This window comes from Adiantum capillus-veneris, chromosome 2 (genome assembly GCF_014529385.1).
Source record: "Adiantum capillus-veneris isolate H3 chromosome 2, ASM1452938v2, whole genome shotgun sequence".
NCBI classification, from domain to species: domain Eukaryota; kingdom Viridiplantae; phylum Streptophyta; class Polypodiopsida; order Polypodiales; family Pteridaceae; genus Adiantum; species Adiantum capillus-veneris.
The window spans coordinates 46,281,901-46,300,795 of record NC_140932.1 but is presented as its reverse complement, the minus strand read 5'-3'; the positions used below and the strand labels follow the sequence as shown (position 1 = coordinate 46,300,795).

The window sequence follows — 18,895 nt, the reverse complement described above, 5'->3', positions numbered from 1 at the left end:
CATGTAGGAGGGATGCTTGAAGGCCGGAATGCCCGCAGGCAAGAACTATCGACTAGGTGCTCCATAGCTGGCTATGTGCTCCACTTCCCTTTTGTTGATCGAGGGTATGTGTGTGTGTGTGTGTGTGTGTGTTAAAATTTTGAGCCAAGGGCGGGTGTGCACCACTCTAGCTTAACTCCATTAAAAAAAAAAACGATATCCAATGCTCAATATCCGAGTTGTAGACTACTGTCCAAATTGCTGCAAACTACCAGCAAGATTGTCTGAATGCTCAGTACCCAACACACTACCCAAATTCTCTAATGATTTTGATACATTTGTGTGTCCAATTTTGACCTTGATATGCGCTCCACTTGCTTTCCTTGATGCTCACTTACTGTTGCTCGATACTGCTATCCCAACTTATTATTGTTCAATACTGTTGTCCCTAGCTGACTATGGGCTACCCAATTTCTTGTTGCATTAAGCTCTCACTTCATCTACAGATGTGCATTGTGTGTTTGTATACACACATAACCATGCTCACTTAGTCAATCTTGCAAATCAATTCTCTCCTGGATACTACGGATCTGCTTGTCTCTATAGAGCTTGATTCTTCTCAAGATTCTATGAAATTTGCAAAGGAGCTACACACGAGTGGGTGTGGGGAGGCCCGTTGCTAGGTTCCTTGCTCTGATACCAATTGTGGGGATGGTGCCCCATGCGTGCGTGTGCAAGAAGGTGGAAGGAGGAGATGAGAGATCGAAAGCCTTCTTGGGGAAAACACACAGTCAAGAAGTATTGTGTGTATCCTTTATTTTTTTTTGCAAGATTACAAGGGTTAGTGAGTTAGTGAGGGTAGGGGGTGTCCAGACGGCCCCAGAAGGCCTTTACCCCAACAAGACCTACGAGAAAATTCTGGTTAGCAAGAGTCATTCTTCTCATTGTATTCAAACTAGGTGCTTTGATATTGTAATGTTTAATGTATGGGACCAAAAATGTATTAGCAACCATGGACACACCTTTATTCTTGTATCTATGGGACTATTGTTTCATCATTTGGGAAGATTATTGGTTTGTAGCCCTCACAAGGTAAGGATTTTGTCCAACAAATACAACAGACCTCAGTGTATGGTGGACTTTGCAAGTATACATCACACACATATGGATGGGTAATCTCAGTTGAGTTTATAAAACAAACACCTTTTTTCATTGATTATTTCACTTAGAGAAATTTCATAATCCATAATAGTCTACGGATACTAGTAACCAATAGGTCACTTATCCAAGGATGGTACGATCAATATACATAGGATTATATGTTCAACTCCTTTGTTTGGGTGGATGGCTGGGATCCTCTTGAAGACATATGAGAGGAGTGGAACCACTTCAAACCAATTGTTCAAGGATGTCAAAATGGTATTCAAGGAGTACACAAGATAACAGTAAGGAATATTGAAGTCAAACTGTAGTCAAATGTATTTCATATTTTTGGAGCTTAAATTGACTATTATCAAAACTACATTAAGAGGATTGATCTTAAGTCTAGTTATTATCAAATTTAAATTAAGGATAGAATTACTTGATTTGAAAATTATTAGTTTACAGTTATGACTTTTGGATATACTAATTCACTAGCAACTTTCCACTCACCACCGACTTATGATCAATGTATGTAGAGAGCATCTTGATGATTTTGTTATTGTCTTCTTTGATGATATTTTGAGGTACTCAAAAAGTAGAGAAGAACATGAGCACCATGTATGCAAGTTACTTGCACTCTTGTACATTTTCATTAATAAGGTGGAATATTCCGATTCTTTGTTTCAAAGGTTGATGTCTCTACAAACTCAAGTAAGATTAAAGCCGTTGTAGCTTGGCACACTTGGAAGTACAACGGTTAGAGTCTTAATGATCATTCCAAGTACACACTTTAGTGTTTTGAGATTATTAGTCAATGGGGTGGTGTGTACTTGGAATGATCGTTAAGCCGTTCTACTTCTAAATTTCATTAAGACACTCATTGTCCTCACAAATACAAGTGGACAAGTGATTTTTGGTGTTGTCTCAAGAAGGAAGAGCGAAAACGTATGAATTTTGTATCCCTATTAATGAAGGTATTAAGCTTCAAATTTTGCAAGAGTCCCATGACATCTCTATTGTGACCTCCCTGAGCACGTGTCACCTAAGAAAAATGTAACCTATCATGTGAGCTCAATAGACGGGTATTTAAAATTCTCAAACCTTACTAATTTGAGAAGAACTTATAGATTTTAAAAGAAAAGGGTACACTATATTACTAAAAAAATTCACAGATAAGGGGTTTTACAAACATGTTTTGAACGCACATGATATGGTAGTTTTACACATAGTGAACCCCCCAAGGGCACATGCTTGGGGTGTAAAGATCCACTAAGTACATTGTGAGATAAGCTACTTTTAAGGTTCATGATGATGCAATGTGCTTTTGTTTGCACTACTTCGAAGTCTGGTTTTTATGGTTTATCTAGTCTATTAGAAACCATATCTTGTTTGAACCATTCACTACTTGAAGTCTCTTGTAACATTGATGAAAGACCGGATGTTATAGAATTCTATTTTCTTGCAAGACCAATGGCTTGGAGCTCAAGCTATTAGAATATTCTAAACATTCTTTTTATGAATTTCCTATCGATGTAACATATTGTACATAAGACCTTAGAGAGAGAGAGAGAGAGAGAGAGAGAGAGAGAGATGTAGTTTGTAGCCAAGTACATTACTTTTGTTTGTGTGTAACAAGGTGAGACTCCTGTAGACCTTTTAAATTAAAATGTAGAGGAAGTCAATGTGGCCACTTAAAGATGGGACCCATTGCTTAACCACTAATAGCTTTGCACATGTTTGCATGTCTAGGACCCCCCCTCAATCATTAGATATTGTAGGATTGGCCATGAGATCAATGGTCTAAACAATACACCATATTGTGATCATAGTCTTGTGTAAGGTAGTAAGTGCAAAGCAAGCTTTTATATCATGTCGACACAAATATGATAGGCTTTATACTACTAGGTGGTGAAAAGGGTGTGTAAATATTCCAAGGGATTTGTTGAATATCAATACCTCATGCAACAAGGTGGAAAATTTATTTGATCTAATTGTGTTAGAAAAGATAATGTTTAGATAGCCTACATATAAAGCTCAAAACTAAAAAAGATATCAATTTCTTGGAAAAGCTCTAAATCAGAAGCTTACAAAAAACACACTCCTACCCTAGGACATCAGTTTTGACTTTTGACTTGTACAGTGTTAGACCAGCATAATACAAAGCCACTGGGTAATTTTGGATTCAATCGGATTCAAATTGGTACATGTTCACTTAGTTTCTAGGTTGCAGATTAATCCTTTGATTTTTTGCTAAAGTCAAATCTGAAAGTCGGTTTGACTCCCATAGCTCAATTTGAAGTGATACACATACACCAATCACGAGAGTTAGCAAAAAATCTATTGTCTTTATAGAAGAATGTCTATCTTGATAAAATTTGTACAGGAATTAGGTTGCAGACGAGGAATCAATGGCTTGACAGAAAGTTGCAATCAAATCAAGTGGAAATTAACGACAAGTCAATTCAAAGGTAAGTACTCTATCCACGGCTTCATAAGTCTATATGAACCTTAGATCTGGTCGTGTACTAGGAAATCAAGGCATATTCGGAGAAACCTCCAGTAGAGTATCCACCGAAGAAAGCATGAATCAAGTCAATTCCTTGCACATAATTCTTGAAGAAGTCTCAGACACTTTTTCAGATTCAACATCTGAAATGTCTTCTTACTCGACTCACTCGGAAACCGGAAGGACAATGCGCTATAAGTATATACTCTCTTTTTACAAGACTAACTGCCATGGAGCCCAGGTTTACTTGGATCCTAACGAGGAGTATGCTATCGCTTGATGACCATGGTATTGAGTTCGAAGAAGAGATTAGGGCAAACAAACAAGGAAAGATGTACATGGACAGAAACGGAACTCAGTATGTACAAGTCGAAAACCCTGATGTGGTAGACAAATGGGACTTAGAAGTAAACACATAATCCCAGATATGTCAGCAAAGGAAGGAACACCAACTTTAGAATTCGAAGGATACGATCAAGTAGATTTGAAGCCTTTGAAACGGTTTAGTACAGATAATACCAGGATCGGGGTCTATTGTTGGGAAGATAGAAACATAAAAGATCTTCTGTGGACTTTGCATGCCAAATGAGGACAACTAACGGCCATGAAGATCATCTATATCTTTAAGATCAAAGATAAGGGATTAGCAGACCTATCAACCTACCTGTTTAGTGATTGTTATAACAACAACCTTGTTATGATGACTCCTGAGGAGGTAGAACAAACCAAATACCAAGGGTATTCCATAAGGGATTGGATATTGGGACAAGGACCAGAAACAATTTCAAGAGATGAACACCATGAGAGATCATCTGAGAGTAATGTTAAGAAACCAGAAACCACTTCATCACGTAGAAAACCGGGTGACACTAATGCCAGTCCAGAGCTACATGAGTCACTATTTCCAACAGACTGGTTTAAATAACTCGGAATAGGACCAACTACCAGGAGACCGGGAGTTGAACCAAACGGACGCATCAGACCAGCTGCTTTTCAGAAATGGGTCAGAAAATACAGTGGATCAGGGGATCCATATGACCACTTAGCAAGCTTTAAGCAAGTGCTAAGAGCAGAACGTATATTCCATTTCCATACTCAATTCGAGGGGTTTGGAATGACATTAGAAGGAAAAGCATTGACATGGTTCCAAAACATTCCACCAAGGTCAATCGTGGACTTGAACACATTAGCTCAAGGATTTGTAGTTGCTTGTTCCAAAATGGGGATCAAACATAATACGGTAGCCCAAATCTACAGCTTTAAATAGAAACATGGTGAGTCTGTTAGGGATTGTGCAACTCGAATGAAACAATACATTGCCAGATGACAAGGGCTAGAGATACCTGCAGAAGAACAACTTGTATCTTTGTTTTTAGAGGGGCTGCTAAACAAAGAAATTCATGTTATAATCTATAGTAAAAAGAATACAACCCTAGAAGAGTGTGTGTCAAATGCTATTGACTTAGGGAACAATTGTGATATCTTTAACAAAGAATATGTCCCTAAGAATAACCAAAGTGAGAAAACAACATCCACTAAACCAGCACAAGTGGGAACGGCTGCTGCAGCACCACTTTCAGCCATAGAAGATATGCTCAAAAGGATGAATGACATGATGAACAACATGCAAAAAGCACCTATGAAGGGACCAGCAAAAGCGATACCTCAACAGGGACAACCCATTAGGCCACAAAAATGGTGTGCAATTGAGGGTAAATGGACCAACCATGAGATCCACGAGTGCTACTTCAGACCAAAGTATGATGGGAATGTTCAGTACGTGCCTATGAGGACACAAGGACAACCCATGTACAGATATCAACCTAATATGGCCCAAGCTCAAAGACCACCAATGGGCATGGAAAGACCTCAACGTGTGTTGGGTCAACAACCTCCGTACCCAGGACATAATGTAGTGCATGTAAAGTACATGCACTCTGAAGGAGTCATAGATGAACAAGCATTAGTGCCTGTTACACCCTATACAACCTCCGTACCCAGGACATAATGTAGTGCATGTAAAGTACATGCACTCTGAAGGAGTCATAGATGAACAAGCATTAGTGCCTGTTACACCCTATGCAGAGCCTAGTCCATCTACAGTAATTGTAGAAGGAGATTGGTATAATTCACATCCACCACCAATGGAAGAAACCGTGACTTACGCTCCACCAGAGCTGGCACCAATGTATTATGTAGTTAATCAAGGTGTCAAACCTCCCATGGTAAGATCCACGATTAAGCCAAGAACGGAAAACTGTCACAACTGTGGTGCAGATGATCACTGGAAAAATGAATGTCCAGAGCTTGACAAAAACCTCAAGCCAGTTGAAGCCTATTGCATACAATGTTGCAAAAATGGGGGACACTTTGCAGAAGATTGTCTTTAAAATCCTTTAAACAAGGGTAAAACAGTAGGAAACGTAGTCAAGTGATACCTAGTAGCTCATCAAAGAGTGAACCAATTGTTCCAATCAAGGTAATCACCAGAGCTCAGGCTAAGAAAAAGAAACACAACTCCTCTGATGATTCGGAAAATACGAAAGTTTCAAAGAATCAAAAGAAGTAGAAGCAAAAGATATGAGATGTGAAAACAAAAACAACGGGTCGAAATCGAGAAGAAAGCAAAAAACCTATTCCAGGAAAAGTTGAAAGAAACTGGAAATGAAATCAAGGAAACAACCGTGAAATCTAGAGGATCCATTCTAGTTGATAAAATTTTTGAGCCTATTAATGCCGCCTTGGAATGGTCTTAACACTAGAATGGTAACCTAACAGGACATAAAAGTGTCCTTTCAGGGTTTTGGGAAAAATTTCCAAAACCATAGTAGATCCACTCATTTTGAAAAATCCTTTCATGAGCTTATAGTTCAATAACTACTACATATGGAAAAAATGAGAAACTTGTAATTTTTCTCATCCCTTGGTTACTACAAGCCTCCAAAGTTGATGGACCAGTGCATTTTGCCCAAAACAACAATTTCTTACGGTTGATTGCATATAAATAAGAGTGGGGATTTTTCTAGGACCTTAGATAAATTGCCCCGTTCACTTCAATGGGTTGGTGACCAAAACATATGATTGCTTTTACCTCACTAAATTTTTTTTGGGAAAAAAAATTGGTACAAAAAAGTTGCATTTTTGCCATTCTACGGACCTATCATCAAAGTTTCTATAGTCACGCTCAATAAAGATACTATATACATGTTTTCTTAGTTCTCTTTGGGCCTTTGGATTCAAAAGGAGCCATGGAGCATGTCAAAAGGATAATGGATCTCTTACAACTGGAACCTTGGGGCCAATGATAAAGTGCTAAATACAGCAAACATGAAAAAACTGGGTTTAGCATTATGACCTCTAGAAACCCATAGAAACTACTCAATATCTAGCCAAGTTTGTAGTCTATGATTAGATATGGTTACTACCTACAAAATACACACAATTGGCCTAAGAAACTAGCAATATTGAGAAAGTTATACTTGCAACTCTAAAATGTATCGTATTCTTCAGCAATCAAAAAACTCAACCATCATCATATACTATGCTATATAGCATATTAGGTTCCCCAAAACTCAAGGAAGATTAGCTTTATGTTATACATTATGCTTACACAATCGAGATTGAATTTGGATATCAAGAAAGCCACCAAAAAAATCATAAAAGTGCTAATTTTGGCCAAAAAACAGGATTATGCAATTCTTATAAATTGGTCATAACTTTCAATTTTAACACTTAGCTCTCCCTACAAGCATCAAAACATGTTGAGAACTATGAAGGCCTAACCTCTAGCCATCTAAACCTCACAAGCATAAACTTTAGAGTGGTATAGCTGCCAAAAATTGAAAAAAAAGCCAAAAATAGGACCCGTTTTTTCACACAGTTTAGGTTCAAAAATGTTGTGCAAGAGTAAGGTTAATGGTGAGATCGATACTCCAAAAAAAATGCTAAGTTTTTGTCAGCTCATAAGGCAACTTTTTGGATATATAGCACCTAGAAATTCATTTTCATACTCTTCAAATAATTCAAGCAAAATGGTCACTTAACAGGACACAAAAGTGTCCAAGGACATAAAAGTGTCCTGTTACCATTCTAGTGTTAAGGGCATGCTATCTACACGTGTAGGCATTTTTGCTCGTTGACAAGCATCACACCTTCAAACATATTCTTTGGCATCTGCAAAAAGTGTTGGCCACCATATGCATGCCATCAAGATTGCTCTTGCGATGGTCTCACTAGAAAGGTGACCTCCAGCTAATCCAGCATGTGCTTGTTCTATAATCGGAATATACCCATCTTCATTTGCACAAAGACGCAAATGTTTATCTTTACCTCTCCGATACAATTGGTTCCCAATAAGAGCATAGTCTCTTGCTTCAGTTTCAATTGCTCTTTAACGGTGTTTACTCATATCCTCAGGAAATGTTCGGCTCGATAAGTAAGTAAACAGATAGTTACTCCACTTAGGAACAGGTGACGTTTGGAACAATGATACATGATGTATGGGTGTTTGTTTTTGACATTGAGAACAATCCTTTACAAAAGATCGAACCTCACTCCTCATAGTCGGCCAAAATACTCCAAGTCTCAAAATTCGTTGCATAGTTTGGACTTCCGCAAAGTGAAGTCCTACTATGGAAACATGTGCTTGACTTAGGTACTGTTTTTTTTCTTCAGGATTAATGCATAAGAGCAAAATTCCATCTCGATTTCTTTTGTGTAGCCTACCAACTAGTAATTGATACATAGCCGATTGCTCGATTAATTCGATTGTGATAGGAAGTGGTATTTGTGAATCCACTTGAGCTATTGTCATCAATGACACCATGTTTTCCGACCATCGAGGTATCATTTCCACGGAGAATAAATAGGCATTTGGTAGATCATCGTCTACCCCTTTAGGTGATTCTCCTGAAACAATCCTTGACAAATGATATGTTCGTTGATGTGTAGTGTCCTTTTTTACAACCACAGTGAAATCAAATTCTAGAAGGATAATGAACCATCTCACTATTCTTCCTGTGTTGCATGGCTTGTTGACCAAGTACAACAAAGCTTGGTGGTCTACAAAGAACACAAACTTGTTGGATAATAGGTAATTTCTATACTTTTTAACGGCATAGATCACTCCTAATCCTTCCCTTTCGGTGGTATTGTAATTATTTTTTGCCATGTTCAACTATCGGCTAGCATAAGAAATAGGAAAGTCAATTTTCTCGTCTCCAGCTGGTTGAGCTAGTATACAGCCGATAGCAAAATTGGAAGCATCTACATATACATGGAATATCTTATTCCAATCTGGTGCTTTCAATACTGGAGCTAAGGTGAGAGCTTGCTTAAGCTTCATGAAGGATTCTTCACATGCCTCGGTCCACTTAAAGTGTGTAATCAAGCTATACATGGGTTTTGCAATTATAGCGTACATGTAGATGAACCGTCGGTAATATCCACAATGTCCCATGAAGGCTTGTACCCCCTTGAATGTTGTTGATCTAGGCAAATCGACAATGACGTGAATTTTTTCAATATCAGTAGCTATGCCATTTTTAGACACTATGTGTCCAAGAATTTTTCCTTGTCTACCCATGAATATGCACTTTTCAGGATTTAAGAAAATCCTATAAATTCTACATTTTTCGAATATCTTTTTGAGGTGTTCAAAATGATCAGCCCGGATTGATGAATGTATACATAGATCATCCATATATACTTCTAAGTATTTCCTAAGATATTCTTTAAAAGCATGGCTCATCAACCTTTGAAATGTGGCTGGAGCATTAGTTAACCCAAACGGCATAACCCAATAGGCAAATATACCCCATTCTGTTGCAAAAGCAGTTTTATGCTTATCTTTTGGGTCAACCAAAAGCTGATTGTATCAAATCCATCTAAGAAGTTGTAAGCTTCTTTTCTTGCAACTCATTCTAAAACATGCTCAGTGATTGGAAGAGGAAATTTGTCTCTAATGGTAGCTGCATTCACTTTTTTGAGATTAACACACACTCGTAATTTTCCATTCTACTTGGGTACTACCACAATTGGAGACACCCAATCTATGTGTTCAATTTTGTAAATGAATTCAGCTTCCTTTAGTTTTTCAATCTCTTATTTTATCTTTGTGGCAAATGTTTCATTATACGTGTATGGCCTTTGTCTACTTGGTTTCGCATCATCTCTCATGGGTATGGTATGTTGACAGATTTCTGGATCAACACCCTTGAGATCCTTATAAGTGAGAGGGGCTAGCGCTTTCACAAAATGGGGTATAGATTTTGTTGGGCCAATACAGCTACCTGCTTATAAAACCCAAGCTCAATATATCATTGTAGCTACGGACTATTTGACCAAGTGGGCCGAGGCTAAAGCAACTCAAAAGAATGATGCCAGAACCACTACTGCATTCTTATATGAGTATGTATTCATGAGATATGGACTACCAATAGAAATTGTCAGTGAGCGGGGAACTCATTTCCTCAATGAGGTAATCGAGTATTTGTTTAATGAGTTTATGGTCATCCATAATAAATCAGCTCCTTATCACCCACAAGCAAACGGACAAGCTGAGCCTACAAATAAAATTCTTAGCTCGGTGTTGACTAAAGTGGTTAGTTCAAGAAGGACAGACTGGGAAATGAATCTCCATACTGCTCTATGGGCTTATCGAGTTTCATTCAAAACAGCTTTAAATGCTACATTCTTTAACCTTGTTTATGGTCTTGATGCCATACTGCCAATAGAATTTCTATTGCCGACATTAAGGGTAGCACAGAATCTTGAGTGGACTGCACATGCATTGTCAGAAAGACTTGAAGATCTGGAAAATCTAGATGAGCAAAGGCTAACTGTTGTAGCTCACATCTATGCACAGAAGCAGAAACAAAAACAATTTTTTGATTCCCACTTAATCACAAAAATCTTCAAGAAAGGGGACTTGGTTTCAGTCTATTCTCTTAAGCAACACATTCCCAAGTTTAAGAAAAAAAGAAACAGACCGTTTATCATTGAAGATGTATCTCCAAGTGGAGCCATAAAATTGTCCACCCTAGATGGTGAACCAATGGCTAATTGGATTAGTGGATATCGTGTAAAAAATACAATTTTCCGCTAACCAATGAATTGCTAGAAAGAATGCATGCAGCCAAACAAAGGAAGATTAAAAGATAACAGGTTATTGATGAAGCCCAAGAGGAAGCTCGGCTTTAGGTACTCAAACGGAAAGTTGCTCTCAAGAATCAACAGATATCGATTCCCATCAACACTCTGGAAATAGATGACCGACAATGGAAATTACTTAAAGATGTAGTTTCAACAGATGATGACTACTTAGACGGAATGGACCTACGCATCAAAGTACAACTCAACAGTCATAGCACCAATGCTTTGGTCGACACAGGAGCTAGAGTAAATGCAATCGGTTATTCCACGTACAAGAAGGCAACAAGTCAAGCATTGACAGCAGGAATAGCGACAATCAAAGGATGCAACAAGAACCCAACCCTAACATTGGGAGTAATCAACTTGAACGTGATAGTACATGGATGTTCATGTCCTTAAAATTTTGTATGCTTACTAGATGAAAACATGAATGAGACGATGATTCTTGGAATTCCCTGGATGCGGACATACAAGGTTGTACCAGATTGGAATACAAATCAGCTAAAGCTATCACCTAAAGGCGGGCAACTCATTGTTCCAATTGCACCAAGCAAGGAGGAATGGAAAGGAAGCAATCGACAGACCAAACCACGAAGTAATCAATCTTCTCCATCTCCTCGACGAGCAAATGCTACAAGTAGCATGCAAGGAGTCAGGCAAATTTGGGTATCAAAAAGCAAAGCCTAAGGATAAACCGATTCAAATTTGGGTGCCTAAAACTTCACCGATAAAACAAAAGAATATTCCAAGGGTAAAAACAAAGAGATGAGCATCTCCGAACGAGGAACATAACTTGAAATGGATTTGGAAGAAAAAAGAGCACTTATCTTCTTTACAAACCGTAAAACCCATCAAGCAATGGTGAGTTAAGTCTCAAAAGACTCCACCACACCATACAACACCAAGCAGACCAACCTATGAATGCGCGAGAAAAAGCTCGACAACAGTCAAAAGTGCTACCAATAGCCCAAGCAAGCAGTGTGTTGAAGCATCCTGATGGTACAATCAAATGAAGAGCACACAAGCTACAAGATTTTCTCTTTGGAAGACATCAGCAGCAAACCTCGACATCAGAAACCCTTGAGTTAATTACTCAAGACCCAGCTCTTGCTCAGCATAATGGTTTGAATTTCATTGATCTTCAAAGCATGGTAGAGCCAACCATGGCTATGCATAGACACCATTGTTCAACCTATGCACACAGTCGTCCCGGAGTACGCCATCTAGGAGGGGTGGAAGGGCACTAAGTACTAAGTAATTAAGAGCAATGTTTGAAGAGGGAGAAAAAAGTTCGATGTTAACGTGTGATTTGTGCAAAATTACCTAATAATTCCCTTATAATTCATCATCAAGGGAAAATTCATTGATAATATCTTCCCGATGAGTGTAAATAGTGTATATACTATCAGAAAACCATCAAAAAATAGTCCTTTTTTTTCCCTCATTTTTATTGATAATGAGACTCAAAAATAGAAAAATACAAAAAAAAACCAGTAAAGATGTGTTTTTCAATGGATTTTCTTAATTATTGAATTTTCACTTTACTTTTTTAGAGCATTTTGTTATTTTCTTTACTCTTTTTCAATAAACATGTCAAAAATTAATAATAAATAGCAAGGAAGCTCAGATGGAAAAATGAAAGACATGATGGTGATCAGAAAGACAAGACGGACAAGCACAAAAATTTTCAATGAAATCAGAAGATGGAAGCGGGAAGCCTAAATTAAGCGGTCAGGCCTACTTTTGCAAAATTCTTGCAGAATGAGCAACAGGAATCCAATCAAGGAAATTATTTAGTCTAACATAGATTTCACATCCTTGTAGAAAGAGGGAATCTGGGGAGAATTGGTTCGGGAAATCGGGGTATAGATATCAACCACCTCATTTCCACTTGCAGCCTTTGCAGAGAGAGCTTTTCGACCTCTTTTGCGCATCTTTCCGGAGTCTACAGTTGCCCGTTTTCAGTGCCATCTCACGCGAGACATGAGGAATAAGTTCTTTACTCGTCAATGATCCATTTTGTACGGCCGGTAGCTAGTCTAAACCCCTAGAAAAAAACCCTAGAAACCGAGCAGTGCACAAAGACCTACGACCAAAAACTGACCATAGCGGCTTGTCAGCTCGACCAAATCAGATGGGATTTGAACTACAGCATGCCCTAACATAATAGAACCTATCATGAGTTGACCATTTCGGCAATGGTCGAGGCCCCCCCCCCGGTTAAAAAGCTAGGTTTTTGGCAAATGCCAGAATTCCGATCTGACTCCACAGACAGCTAGCTGCCTACGAGGTTCATATACAATGTATATGATTGGTTTAGCGAAATCAATCAAGCAAAGCCCTCAAAAAGCAGAAAACGGCTCGAAGGCTACAAAGCGTCAAATTCGAGATACGGGGTCAAACTGACTCCAAATGAGACAGAATTGGATGAGCGGCTTCACGACTATATTGCAGACAAGTCCAAAGCTTTAAAATTGATTGACCAACTCAACAGGCAGTGTAGTCACACAAAATGGTGATTTCAGAGTCGACAAAGCACAAAGTGATGCCGGCATGACCAAACTTGACCAAATTCAATTTAGGACTTGTTTTAGGTGTATAGAATGTGTTTAGGTCAAAATTTGTAAATTTTGTAAAACATTTGTGACTGTTGTAAATAATCGCAATTATTTACTTTTGCACTAATTTTGCTTGGAAATTGTATCATCACCTCACCTATCATATGTACACACCTATTACATGCCAAAAATCAAGTATGAGCCAAAATGAGCACCTATAACTTGGAAAATTGCCAGAAAATGCAAAGAAGTCTTTGCAAGCCAAATTTTGAGTTATGGACAACATTTCTTGATCCAAATCACCTCATATATATAGGTTCTATGCAATGCGTGAACCAATCTGTACCAAAAAATGCTGAAATTTGTAGAAATATTAATAATTGCGATTATTTACTTTCTAGCCAAAATGAGGGAATTTTGATATTTTGCCATCATACATCCAAAGTACATGATGTGTTAAGCCCACTAGCCAAGTTTGAACCAATTGGGAGCTCAAAATCTCCATTATATCTACTGTTTCAGAGACCTAAAGCCAAAATTTGGTACCATTTTCATCTTATGCATCCAAATGAGCCCATATTTCACTCAGAGTATGTATTTGGAATATAATTCAAGCGTGTGATGCCAAGTTTGCAAAATGTTGAAAAAACTACTCAGCTGTAAATAATCGCGATTATTTACTTTGGATGCAAAAATTTGTTTGGACTTTACAGTTTTGTTCCTTCCATGTTTTTATGCATCTATGCTTGTTCAAAAATTGATTTGAAGCAAATTGGACCAAAATTGTCAGTATTTTAGACTGAAAGACATTTCAGAGAAAAATCTGACAAATCTGCTAACTTTGACACTCTATTCACTGAACAGGAGCCATGCAAGCAATAGAGAGGGCCAAGAAGAAGCTCAACCAAGAAACTGCACTCGAAAGCTTTGATGTAATGATTTTTGACGCATTTGACAAAGTCCACCTTCATTGTGACGTTTAAAAGGAACACTGCATGGAATTTCCTCTCCTTGCGCAGGTTGTTCTCCAAGGCTAGTTAACATCACTACAGGATCTGTGGAATTAATATTTGGCTCTGGGAACTCTTGACTCGAAGCCATATAGCTATATATATGTTGTCTCTTGCTACCCTTTTTGGCGAGCTCTTCTCTCAAACGCTTTGCCTGAGGATGTTCACATTTCTTACAACTGTTTTTAGCGCTACCCAAAAAATGATCCATAATACGTGGTGCACCGCTTGATTTTGTTGTGTGATAAAATTTACGTTGCCACTCCATATATCGGCCGCATATGTTGTGAACATAATCCCACTCTTTGCCAGGAGCTTTTTTATTCTTTGGCTTCTTCGTAAGTTGCAAAGGAGAAGAGTGGTGCAGAAGGCCCGCAAATTCACACTAGTAGGTGAGGATCTCATGAACTATGGACGTGACGGAGTGCTAAGAAGGGTGTTGTACAAAAAAGAGATAGGTATGGTGCTAGAGCAATGCCACGAAGAAAGTGGACATCAGGGCAAGGACCAGGTTCTGTTGTGAGTCCTTTCTTGCAAACACAACTTCGATTATGTCCTCATCACCAGCCAACAATAGTTTGTCATCTTGTAGAAGACATATATCTAAAATAGCTTCAAAATTTGCATCAACTAGTTTTTGAACACTTGACATCTACAATAGTTCTTGAAATTTTTCATTTGGTAAGGCATCTCCATCTATGGAAGCAATTTGTTCCCTCTCCAAATCCTATTATAAAGTCTTCTTTCATAATAACTTTTCCAAACTCATCCCAACTGGTAGCAAATTCTTTGGCAAGCTCTTGAATCTGCCCATTGTAGTCTGTAATCATGTATTGTTCAAAAGGTACAATCATCCGGTCTTCTAAAACCCCTCGAAACTTCATCTCTACTTCATAATACCCAAGATATTATTTAGGATAATGTCCTTCAAACATTTGACGATGAAGAAGATATTTTATATTGCACACAAAATTGAATTTACAACACCCAATAGTCCCATGTGTGTTCAAAGCGTCAAACACTAGGGTAGGGTGTATACTTTGTTGCGATTGCATACAACATGCCCGAATTGCCTTCTTTATGTACAAAATAGACCCGAAAGGATCTTCTGTTCTACAAATTTGATGAAGATTTTGATTGCCCCATTGGCTTCAAAAGGGGGTTAGACTACAGGGTGCTTGCTCAGAATACTCATGACTCGCTCCTTCTTGGCCTTTTGTGCCCATGGTATTGTTTGCCTTGTTCAAACCGTGGTGACAAAAGACGCAAACTAAGCCTCTTATTCCTCTCTAAAAGTGGTCGTTTTTTGCATGAACCCAAAAATTATCTCAAAAGCCATGCTTTTTGCATGGAGTTCTAAATCTAGAGGCTGCTACTGCTTTCTAGCAATAAAGTGGCAATATATACATATTTTGAAATATATGTGTCCAAAAAATACAAACATGGCCTAAAAGTGTCTTAAATACCTTAAATTCTAAGAATCCTAATTGTAGCCAAATTGTATAGAGACCAAACGAAACACATTAACTACAAGTTGCCAAAGAAGCCGAAAAAGAATAGTGTAGTTTGTTTCTCGTCGTGTGCTCGTATCGGCACGACAACATAGGTAGTAAACTATATCTTCTCTCTTTAGCGTTTCTCTCTCTACTTGTTACGAGACTTTCTCTCTATGACTCTCTCTATCCGTATTACAATATTCCTCTAATGCCTTTGCTTGGATTGTGTAGACACTTTGCGTTGATGTTCACGCTTGTGCTCCCCTATCGGGCGGTGCACTGTCTTTCTCTCTCTCTTTCTCTCCTACGATTGTAAGGGAGGGGTGATAGCGCAAATCCAGTGGGAGAATTGATGTTGCGCCATGTTGAAGGTCCAGGGAATCTTCTAAGGAATTGCACATTTTAATTAAGGTTAGATAGCAAAGTAGAACTCAGCTTATGAGGTTGAAGTTCAAAACTGCATTCAAAATGAGGTTAGAGTTCAAAAATGGAAGACCCTAGTTCGAATCTGTGGGGGCACTAATGGTCGTTCGGAGTGAGGAACGTGTGTCATGCTTTGGGTTGCTTCGAAGGAGCGTGCGCAGCAGGCGAGGTCGGTCTCTCGACATATACAGCTCTTCTCGTCACAGTCTTCCTTATCAGATCAGGCCCGCTCCCTTTTGCGCATCATCGGTTCGCAGAAATGGAGGCCCTCTCTCGAAGAGCAGATACTCAAAACGCACCACCCCATTTCACCTCTTGTCGTTGATGAACTCCTCACCTCTATACATGAGCCCAAAGTCGCTCTCCGATTCTTCTTGTGGGTCAGGAAGCAGCCTGATTATGTGTATACACAGGAGAATGTACATCACATCTCAAAGCTATGGAGTCACACAAAACATTTTGACGCATTCCTCGATATCTCTGACCAGTTTCGGAACATTGGTTGCCCCATGACAAGCAGCAGATTCACTGTTCTCTTATTGGGTTATGGGCGCGCAGGCATGGTGGAGGAGGCCATTAATATGCTCGAACAGATGAAAGCATATGGGTGCACCCCTGACTTGATGCATTACAACTGTGTTTTGGACGCCTTGACAAAGGCAGACGAACTAGATGCCTCTCAAGCTTTGTATACTCGAATGTTGCATGCAGGGATTTCGCCAAATGTAGTCACTCACACAATTAGGTTGTCAGGTCTGGCCAAGGCTGACAAGCTCGAGGCAGCTTGTACTCAATTTGATAAGATGGTAGAGGAGGGTTGTGAGCCAGATCTTCAAGCATTTACTGCTCTACTAGATTCACTATGCAAAGCACGCCAGTCTAACCGTGCTCTTAAACTCTTGGAAGTGATGGGAGAAAAGGGTTTTACGCCGGATGTACCTGTATACAATGTTCTTATCCAAACACTTTGCCAACAAGGTATGCTATCAGAGGCAGGGCGTATATTCACAGCTATGGAAAAAGCAGGCCTTCAGCCTGATTCTTTAACCCTTGCGACAATCGTGGGTACGCACTTGAAGGGTAGAAAGCTTGAGGATGCTGCTCAAATGCTAGTTCACAAGTTGCAAAAGGTTGGACTCACAGATGCACCCACATATGCGGCTATTATTTACTCCGTTTGTAAGTCTGGTAAGGCTGATGAAATTGAAGACATGGTTATTCAGCTGCAACGAAGATCATGCATTCTTACTCTTAACATGTACAACATGGTTATTGAGACTTTGTGCAGAGAGAATATGGTAGATGAAGCGCAGATTGTAGTCCATGCAATGGACAAGGCGGGTGTGCCTCCGAGTAGAGTCACTTATACGATACTCATCAAGGCCCTTTGCCTCTCAAAAAGAACTCAAGATGCTGAGGAAGTTCTTTCACTAATGTCTGCAAAAGGTTGCCATCCAGATACATTTTGCTTTAATACACTGCTCTCTGGATTATGTGATTTTGGTTCCTTTGCAAGTGCAAATGGGTTGCTTAATCGCATGATGCATAGTGGGTGCACGCCGAATACAGTTACCCACAATACCTACATTAAGGGCTTGTGTAAGGCAGGTAAGCCTTTCGAAGCGCTTGAATATTTGGAAAGGATCAACAGTCTTGGTTATGCCCCTAATAACCGTACATTCATTGTGCTCTTGACAGCTCTTTGTGATCAGTCAGATTTTGTTACTGCATTGAAGCTTTTTCGACAGATTACGGACTATGGTGTGTCGCCTGATGCTATCTGTTATGATCTCATGGTAAGGCGGTTTAGCGATGCAAATAGGCTAGATGAGGCGGAAGAGCTTTTCAATGAAATGATGGAGAAAGAGTTTCCCCCCAGAATTTTCATGTGTAACAGCTTGTTAAGCTGTTATTGTAGGAAGCAATACTTGGCCAAGGCTTCAGCTCTATTTAACCTTATGGTCAAGAAAGGCTGTTCACCGAATCAGTACACGCGAAGAAGACTTGATGCTGCTTTTCGAGCCATGAAACCATTACCACAATTTATGCGTCATGACCCGGACGATGGGAGATAACATGGTGTTGTGTTTTTACGAATCATGGTGTAATGGGATATATTCATCTGGATGTGTTGGCCTATGGGGTAGATTGCAGGGAAGGCTACATGCACAAGGTGGATGTGCTGAAATTTTGAGCTCATCTTCACTGATCTATGAGGTGTTACCAAGATATCTAACACAATTTGTTAGCCATGTGAGCTGTATGTCAAACAAAAACAAATGACATGGCCATAGTTACTTAAAGTAAGCTGGACAGAGTAGGTGGCGTTACTCGAGTTAACTAAGGTCCTTCCTTCATTAGGGGTTGTGAAGCGATTGACGTCTTTTAGCGTGATCGATTAAATGTATATGTGATTGTATAATGTGTCTCATGTAGAGCTGCACTTGTGAAGGTTCACACATGTAATGCCCCGGAACAGGAATATGCTGGTAAACTTAAAGAGAAAGTCCAGTGCTTGACCAACTGTCTACTTCTTCCATTGGAATGCCTGTTTTTCTGGTCAATGGCAAAGACAAAGGCATGACAGGGACACACGAAATGGATTGCAAGACTTTGCTATGTTGTGAA

At 39.2% G+C, this 18,895-nt stretch overlaps 1 protein-coding gene across 2 annotated transcripts; it reads left to right on the top strand.

The window, feature by feature from the left end:
* Window positions 1-16,321: 16,321 nt before the first annotated feature.
* LOC147462707 (uncharacterized) lies at window positions 16,322-18,519 on the top strand. Of its 2 annotated transcripts, XM_086485106.1 has the most exons (2): window positions 16,322-17,875; window positions 17,966-18,519. In XM_086485106.1, exons 1-2 carry the CDS (start codon window positions 16,396-16,398, stop codon window positions 18,340-18,342), a joined length of 1,857 nt encoding a protein of 618 aa, XP_086341232.1. In that variant the 5' UTR covers window positions 16,322-16,395; the 3' UTR covers window positions 18,343-18,519. The 2 variants fall into 2 exon arrangements, with proteins under 2 accessions (XP_086341232.1, XP_086341223.1); XM_086485097.1 differs by having other exon boundaries at window positions 16,323-18,519.
* The last annotated feature ends 376 nt before the right edge of the window (window positions 18,520-18,895 follow it).

Excerpts from the sequence above, each read along its gene's own strand:
- LOC147462707 (XM_086485097.1), top strand. The coding sequence starts at position 16,396 with ATGCTTTGGGTTGCTTCGAAGGAGCGTGCGCAGCAGGCGAGGTCGGTC.